Here is a 9,502-nt window from a genome sequence, read left to right on the forward strand (position 1 = left end):
TTTTTTTTTGAAACTACCCCCAAGAGCCAGTAGCATTCTTTTCAAGTGCCCCAGTGGTACCTAATCCTTTATCCTTTGAGACAGACTTTTTAGTGTGGTTCAAATTGGCCCTGCAGACTTTTCAAAATAAAAAACAGTACCAAAAAATGGCAGCATCACTAAAATAAGCATTCAATATTAGAATACAACTACCTGCAAAAATAACAATCAATTTTAACATTTAAATTGTGGCATAATCATGGCTAAACAGTAACCACAGCTGGATGCTAGACAGGGTACTAATGCTTTTTTTTTTTAAATCTCTCAATAACCCTGTAATATAGGTCCCACTGAAAATTTCATTTCAGAGGAGGAAACTGAAGCTAGAAGGGATTAAGTAACTTGTTAAAGATGATGTGGCTAGGAAAAGGTGTAAATGACATTCAAAATCTGGCAGCCAAAAATCCACCAAACTCTATTATACTCAGTCTATTTTTTAGTCATACTCCTAACCAGACATTGAATACTCTGAAGGAAAATTCCGTTAAAGACTATCCATAGTTTTGGGGCGCCTGGGTGGTTCAGTGGGCTAAAGCCTCTGCCTTCAGCTCGGGTGATGGGTGAGGGTCCCAGGGTCAAGCCCTGCATCCAACTCTCTGCTCAGCAGGGAGCCTGCTTCCCCCTCTCTGCCTATCTCTCTGCCTACTTGTGATCTCTGTCTGTCAAATAAGTAAATAAAATCTAAAAAAAAAAAAAAAAAGACTATCCATAGTTTTATTCTTAATGAGCAGTCAAATGCAAACTAAAGCATTAGAGTACTATTTTTTCACCTATAAAATTAAAGATAAAAAATGTTGGCTAAGACACTGCTACACAGTAGAAACCCTGACAGGTATAATTAATTCTGAAGAATATTCACTTACGAGCCAGATTAGGATCCCAGTTCTGCCATTTACAAGCACAGTGACCTGAAGCAAATTTCTTACGTTCTCAAGGCCTCCTTTGTAAAACAGAGGATAGTAGTAGTACTCTATAGAGTTGTGCAAATAAAATGAGTTTACACATGCAAAGCACAGAGAACAGTGTGTGGCCCATGATAAGCATTGACGGAGTGTTAGCTATTACTATTCCTACTTTTCTGGAGGTCAACTGGCAATACGTACCAATTTTGTTTGGCTTAGTAACTCCATAATCATCGATAGGTTCAAATATTTATGCGCCTAAATAATCACAGTTGCATTATCTATTACAGAGGAAATATGAATTGACCGGAATCAATCAAAATACCCGGCAGTAGGGAAATGGTTAAGCAAACTAAGGTGCCATAGAATACTAGTCTTTACAAATCATATCCTTAACATATTTAATGTGAGAATACTGCATATTTTAAAAAGCTTTTTTTTTTTTAAATGATATTGTACCTCAATTTTACTGGCTGCTCAGAAGTGTATGAAAGATTAAAAGGAAATACAACAAAATGTAAATGTTGATTATTTCCAACCAGTAGGGTTAGATGTGATTTTCATTTCCTTATTTATAAATTTAGATACTTAAGTATTCTATCATGAATATGCATTATTTTTATAATTAGAAAACCTACTAAAATGAATTCATTGCTTTGACAGATTATGACTGAATAGTTTTCACAATACACTGATAGACACTAATTGCAATTCCTATTATACCTCAGTGATTTATGCTTACTAGTAACACCTTTACTTTTTTGCTGCATTTACAATGAATAAATGAGATCTATTTTCAAACTTGCATTATTTGAAACTACAAATTGTCTAGTAACTTTTATAAAAATTTAAGAAAACTGCTAACAAATATCAGATGATCTTCAATGAAAATAAGATAAAAAATTATCTGATAGTTGGGAGCAATTTAGAAAACAAAGGGAGGACATACTTTTTTTAGTCTTAACTATATAACCTTTATGAACTAGAGAAATGCTGTTATTAGCTACATTTACAAACAAAGGAAGCTTTCTCTACCTTGTCTCAATGAACTGACCTTATTTAAAAGGCCAAATTCTACCTTATATTCTATACTCTAAAATAATTCCAAATTCAATACTAGTACTTTAATTTTCCAGGCTCCTCTGAACTGCTATCTAGGAAGATAATGCAAAATATAAACACCTTATAAATAACTACTTTAAGCTTTTGATTTTTAACTTCTAAAGCCAGAAAGGTACTAACAGTTACAACACAGCTGGCTGTCCTGAAACTATTAAGCAGAAAGAATCAATCTAAGTATAGGCAACACTTTAATGAATCTGTTATACTTACTCCATAATTTCTCTGTTAGAGAATGAAAAATACTTAATTCCCCACCCTGTGTGATTTGCAAGACTTTTATTCAGCTTCCCTGTACATAGTTCAGGTATTCCTAGACAACAATTACTTTCTCTAAGGAAGAGAAATCTATTAGGAAGATCAAAGCTGTTCCCCCAAATCTAGCAAATTTTACAAGAGCTAGGAAAAACAAAAACATTAACTGTTCCCAATTATCATTATACCCTTGCGTTCTTAAGTACATCGCATATGATCTTAAAACTCATCTCTTTCTAATGTCATTCACTCTGTGGTTTCCATCTAACAATAACCTCCACATCACTCACTGTCTATGCTACACAGGTGGAGCTCTGTGAAGCTCATCTAGGATTATGAAGTGGACATCACAACCAAAGATTCTTCACCATGATTTAGCATGCTTTTTTAATAGCTGAAACAACTTTCAGATCACACTCTAAAGACAATACCTTTCACAATATGACTCCTAACTCTGAAGACTAAGATAAGAAAGGACTATCAGAAGAGAGAAGAATATTTTCAAACATAGCCTTTCCAATCCAATCCAATTTTTCAAGCCCATGTGGACAAAACCCATGTGGAAAGTACAAGTGATGAGGAATGACTTTTCAAAGGTAAGGACAAAAGGTTCACCTGACAGCAACTAATCCTACATAGTGGAACAAAAACTCAGGAGTGAGACATTCAGCAACAGCAAGGCAAGAAGAGCAGGAACTTCTTGGGGCAGCACTCTGATCCAAATCCATATAGCTTCCAGGAGTTTCACAACTACAGCCTCCTTCCTTAAAAAAGTTTTGTGGCCCCTGCTGTTAATTTTGGGTACCAGGAAAAAAAAAAGTGAAATGACATGTATTTTGTGCAGTGCAGGAAAGCTTACAAACTGAAATAAATTCTAACTCCATCAACAACTTTTAAATAAAGAGAGTCCCTATTGTTTTCCATCTTAAAAATAAGTAATTTCTCTTAAAACCTTATGAAAAGTTCTACTTAAAATTGTGCATAAAATTGTGTTAGACCTTTTACTCTTGTGAACAATGATGAAGGCACACTTACAATATGCATTCAAGACACTAAAAAGAGCCTGATTTTACAGATGGGACTATATGTGGAATAGGCTTACACATCTATAAAATAACCTCTAAGTTCACTTACCACTCTACTTTGCAATGAGAACAAACATATTTTTATATTTTTTACAAAACATATTTTTACACTTTTTACACCTCAATTTTATAAAACAGAATCTGAAATGAGCACCTGAGACCTTTGGTTAAACTACAATTTTCTTCAACTATAGTACCTACAATATGTCCAAAGATTAATGCAAATACTATAGCTGTAAATAATGTACATATGTACACACATAAACACTTTTTTCTTTACAGAATACTACACATTTACTACTAGAAGACTGCTAACCTGGAAGAAAAAAGAAATTTTGAAATGTCTATAAGGTACTCAAACATTTACCAAAGAGTTAAGTCATGAAATATCATACCACTGAGGCATGTATCTATTCTTAATGAGGGCTCAAGGAACTAGGACTTAAACATTTTTATATTAAAAAGTATAAAGGTTCTTTTCAGTGGAAACTACTTATAAAGATTACTACTCACAAAATGAAAAACTATGCTTTTAAAAAATTAGCAGACATTAAACTGAGTATCAAACACAAATCATTTATAAACTTCATTAAAAGATTTTAGAAAATTTTAGATGGCAACAAGTTATGAACAGAAAAGGTCCAAATTAGCTCATAACCATAAACACTACTTTTAAAAAAATCGGTTTCAGCACTGGGTGCTAATCTATTATACATTATACTCTTTCACTAAAGGAATAACGCAATTCTCTCCTGTCTCTTCCAATAATACACAATATCCAGAAAGAAGGGATCTTGATCTTCAAGCAGTACTTATTTCAAGCTCTTAAAACGGTGCCTGGCACACAGTACTCTGTATTTATTGAATGAATGAGGGAATGAAGACCAGGGGGAACAGGTAAACCTAAAGAGATGACAAAGCTGGTCACATTTAAAGGTACAACTGGTTAATCACAATATTAACAAAACTGAGTTAATGTCATATGTGAGCTATTCCACATTTTCGTAATAAACCTCAATTAGAAGAACTCAGATTTCAAAAATGGCAAACTTTCCCTAGAAACCTTGTATAAAACTATTTAAAATTCTTAGCAATTCTAAATTCTGCTCAAAATGTTCACAACTGACTTAGCAGTAAAGCTAACATTACCCAAAAATTCATAAACCCAGCTCACTTCATTACAAGGGAAAACAAGCTAATCGATTTCATTAGTTCCCTTTGGTATTAATAAGTCTTGCCTCAGGGCAAATTACACTTCTGAAAAAGCATGCTTTAAAAAGTGAATTCAAACCCCATTCTCCCGCTTCACAAGGTATGTTTATGATCCTAAAACACTCAAGATCTTTCTCTAGTTTTACTGTTCTAAAATCTTCAGTTCAATTGCTAGTTTGTCTATCTTGACGTATACCTGTTACTGTAGCGACGTGAGCAAGTATGTCCAGTTCTGTTACAACAGTTTAATTGCTTGCCATTGGCTATCTGAATCTGGTATGGCATCCAAAGTTATACTCTACATGCTTAATACTTCAACCATATGACTCAACGTAATGCTGAAAAAGAAAGTTTCTAAACAGAACACGTTTGCTGTCACTAAAATCTATAGAGTAGAGCAACTCGGGGTAGTGACGACTCGTTCTTTTGGGCTTCCATGGCTAAGAAATGGAGAAACAATTGTCCAATGTGTTTTCTCTTGCTTCCCCTTGACCCTCCTTCGAGTGGCGGGGCAATTCCTGCACAAGAGAGTTTGTAAAGTGCTTTGGAAGCCTGTGGATGAAAGAGGCTATAATTACAGCTGATGTTAGTACGTTACTATTGAGCATTACAGGGACCACTGCGTGTAGACTGGTGGCAAAACCCTTTTCTGAGGACGGGAAGAGAGAGGGAGAGGACAGTCGCCTTCATCATCCTAAAGGTCTGACTGGCCACCTTTGGGCCAGGTTATTTTTCAAACTGCAGAGAGACCACACGTGAAAAGTTACACACACGCCCCATACACGGAGGACTTCCACAGTCCTCGTCCCTGCAGTCTGGTGGTCCCGGGAAGGGAGCAGGGAGAGGAATACTAGGGGCTGGGCCTATACCCCAGGAATGTGCGAAGGTGCTGGGACCAGCCAAGGGGCCCTGGCCGCAGCCGACGCCCGCTGGTTGGCCGGAGGAGCAGCTCCCGGGCGGGTGCGCGGCGCCGGGCTCCGGAGCAGGAGGGCGGCCGCGCCGGGGCCCCGAGCCGCCCCGTTGCCGGGAAGGCTCGCGCCCCGCGGCCGGCGGCGTGGGGGAGGGGAGGCCGGGCCTGCGGCCTGTTGGGGGAGTTCAGCCCGGGCCTCGCGTGCGGCTCTCCGCCGGGTCCCCGGCCCTGGGGTCCCAAGCGCCGAGGAGAGACTCACCGGAAAGGCCCGGATCCGCATCTTGGTGTCCTTCCGGCTGCCCGTGCCTTTGCTCAGATTCGACATGGTGCTCGTCCCCTCCCCGGCGGCGGCTTCGGGTCGCACTCCGAGGCGCCGGTGTCACATTTAAGGCGGGCGGGCAGGCGAGGGGCTACGCTGGGGGCGGCGGCGGCGCGGCCCCCGGGCTGGGCTGGGGAGCTGGCCGGCCGCTGGGCGGCCGCGGCGGGGGCGGCAGCGGCTCGGGCTCCGGCGGCTCGGGCTCGGCTGGGGGGCTGCGCTGGCGCGGCGGCTCCGCGGGGTCCCCCTCACGCCCGGCTCGGCTCCCTTTATCGCGCTCCTCCGCGATGGCGGCGGCGGCGGCGACGGACAAACATCTCACTGCGCAGGCCGAACGTCCTCCTCCTCCTTCTCCTCCTCCGCCTCAGCGAGACGAGATCCGGCCCAGAGGGTGGAGGGGGGAGGAGGAAGGGAGGAGAGCCGGAGAGTGGAGAGATTGGGGGGAGGGGGGTGGGAGGACGGGAGGGGGAAGCAAGCGGCCGCGGCGGGGACGCTCAGATCTCGCGAGAGGAGGGAGAGCGCGCTGCCCCGGGTGGGGCGGGGCGAAGCTTGGGAGCGGGAGGGGTCAACAGGAGGGGAGGAGGGGAATGAGGAGTTAGGGAGTGGGAGGAACCAGCAGGGCGGAGAGGTGGGAAAGGGGCGGGGCTGAAGGCGGGAGGAGAAAGCTGCCTTTTTGAAAGGGGAGCGTAGGAGGGGAAGCTATGGGCGGAGGTGGTTGCTGATTGGTGGAGCGCGGAGGGTGGGAGGGGTGGGTGGGACCCTGATCACGTGGACGGGGTGGGCGGGGAAGTTCAGAGAGCCGGAGCGGGACAGTAGTGGGCTGGGTCTTCCTGGGCTGGGCCGGGTGGGGTCAGGCCGGGCTTGGCCGAGGGGCCCGGCCCGGGGCCGGGGCCGGGCTCGGGGCTGGGCCAGGAGGAGGACAGTCTCGGGGAGGAGCTTAGGGAAGCTAGGTGGATAACTAAGTCCTAGAACTGGTTCTGTGCTTTTCTAGGGCAGGTGAACTAGGGAGGGTTACTTGAGCAGAAGCCGGAAAGTGGAAAGAAGAGTTTGTGCAGGAGTTACCTGCTGTTGTTAGAAATTAGCGTACTGTATGTATACGAGGTTGTCGGATCGGATGTGCACAATCCTCTCAGGACTGAGGGGTGGAGATGTTAATCCACAAAATTTCCTTAAACTGCAGAAGCCCTAAGATCTCTTGATTCATTGATCTTTCCTAGGGGAACCCAGGACTTACTAGCGTTAAAATCTCTTTTTCGTTATCATTGAAGTAAAATGACAGCTCCCTTCATGTAGTGCAATATTTTGGTAAGTGCTGAAAAATAGAGGATAGGGTGATAGAAACCTGTCTTTAACCTGCCAAATCATTTTACCTTTACCAAGAGTGTTGTCGGTTTTGAAAGCCAAAATTACTGTCTTTGATTCCAGTTTGATGTAATTTTGGAGGTTTTGTTTTATTTTTGTCATTGTAGCCAAAAGATCTAGTTGGATTCATCAGTTTTGCCTTTTATCTTTTTAGCTATTATGAATTTTACTTCCCAATTTACCTCTCCGCTGAATTGATAATATATTTGGACTTCTGACCCTACAAAAAAATATGTGAGTTCTCACTGAAGTCTGTAATCTTTTAAATAAGAACCTATTGTTGGGATGGATAGCTGCATGTGGAAGTTGAGGTTTTAATACTTTATTTATTGTAATACTTTTTAATGCCTTTTAAGAAGATAGGGTGTTAATACTTTTTCATTACATTTGGAAGCTGGAGTTTTATACTCTTAAAGTAAGTAAACAAATATTCTTTTTGTGTGTGTGCGATAAGGTTGAATTTGGCCCAAGTTAACTTAATCATGATGACCAAAGTTAGGAATGTTGTGCTTTCATCCCCTATTTGGTTGACGACTACTTTTTTTCTTGCTTTGTTTTCTGGTATTTGCTAACTAAAATTTGAGTTTAAGAAATAAGGATATTGCTTGAAGCAATACCTCTCTAGATACTGAAGCTAAAAATAGGTCACCAAGAATTGGGGTTGATAAGGTAAGATTGGGAAGGGCTCTGATTTAAATATAAGATAGTAGGAGTCTTGGGTAGGAGTTTATAATCTGTATGCTGATTGGATCTTCATTTCCATAATCATTAGAGTATAATAACAACTGAATATTTTTCTATTGGTTGCATTATCGTATGGCCCAGTTTCCTTGTAATAAAAGACCATCATTTCTAGAGCCAGCTCTTATCAGTTTACTAGCTATATTTTGTGTCTTTTGGAGCAGAGGCCTCATTTGTAAAATGGGGAAAAAAATAATACTTCTTTCTTGGGCTACTGTGAAATTTAGATGATGGACACATTTTTAAAAGCCCGAAGAGCAGCGCTCTCCACGGAGTAGCCACTCAACACCCATTGGCTATTATTATAATGGGTAATTAAGGCCAAGGGTATACTATCTATTCTCCTTCATTCAATATGTATTTTTTTAAATACTTGTATCCTTTATAAATGAATCTTATTTTAAAACTAAGTCAGTTTCCAACATTTGGATTTCTCAGACCAATAAAACATTTTTCAAAAAACTGGGGAACTAATACACGGTTGGCAACTTTATTTTGGCAAGTAAGAGCATTAAAAAGAATAATTAGCATAGACTAGCCTCGTTATCTTGTTTTTTTTAAAAAAGTATTTTAACCATGGAAACAAGAGAAGGTAATTTTTGAATAAAAGACTTTTTTTTAAAAAAAATAAGGATTTTATTTATTTATTTGACACAGAGCAAGAAAGACAGACTCAGACCAAGCACAAGCAGGGTGAATGGCAGGCAGGGTAGAAGAAGGCTCCCCGCTGAGCAAGGAGCCCCATGTGGGGCTCAGTCCCGGGACCCGGGATCCCGGGATCCCAGGATCACTACCAAGCTGAAGGCAGACGCCTAACGGACTGAGCCACCCAGGTGCCCCAAGGATAGTTTTTTAATTGATTAATTTAGTCTTATGAAAAATAATACAGTGAGCTGATTTTTGTTATTTCATCATGAACCTAAGAAAAGATAATGAGCCAGCATTTAGGAACCTTCTGGATTAGGATATATTTCCATGTAATTGTGAAGCATATAATCACCTTTTAATTTACAATATATTTGTTTTGTGAACCCAGATTTTTTCATATGCTGGTTTTGCTCAAGCAAAATTTGGCTGCATCTTAAAAGAATTACTGTCAACTGCATCTTTTGTTAGGCTTTTACCCACAATAGGCCAAGAAAAACTCTTCAAAATGAATTTGCCACTGACATTAAGGAATCCACTGCTAACTTATTTGTTCATTTACTCAAGAACTGCTTATTTAAGTCTGCTAGATGTTGGTCACTAAGGGGAATAAGACACACGAGACCTGCCATCACTAAACACAAAGTCCTTTTCACATCTCAAAATTTGGAAACCACAGAACCAAGTTGGATTTGGCAACAACTTCCTATACACTCCAGTCCTGAAATCAGAGATTTTCCTGCCTAGAAGACCAGCAATCTCAAAACTGTATGAAATACTCTCTAAAGCAGCAGACTATTCTTCTGTACTTAATGGAGTTCTGTGATTTTTAAGTAGCAAATGAACTTTGAAAATACTAGTTTTTCTGCCAACTGCCACCTGACCTAGCAGAGAACGCAGGGCTGCAATAGGAACT

The 9,502-nt window shown here is 40.9% G+C and overlaps 1 protein-coding gene across 1 annotated transcript in view; it reads right to left on the bottom strand.

The window, feature by feature from the left end:
- Nucleotides 1-5,914, bottom strand: part of CUL3 (cullin 3) — a 92,542-nt gene extending 86,628 nt beyond the window's left edge. The window contains exon 1 of the mRNA XM_046019138.1: nt 5,782-5,914. Coding sequence (XP_045875094.1) covers nt 5,782-5,847 — 66 coding nt within the window. The 5' untranslated portion in view covers nt 5,848-5,914. The remainder of the gene's footprint in view (nt 1-5,781) is intronic.
- Between the last annotated feature and the right edge of the window lie 3,588 nt (nt 5,915-9,502).

Source organism: Meles meles, chromosome 9, assembly GCF_922984935.1.
Source record: "Meles meles chromosome 9, mMelMel3.1 paternal haplotype, whole genome shotgun sequence".
Classification (NCBI taxonomy): Eukaryota; Metazoa; Chordata; class Mammalia; order Carnivora; family Mustelidae; genus Meles; species Meles meles.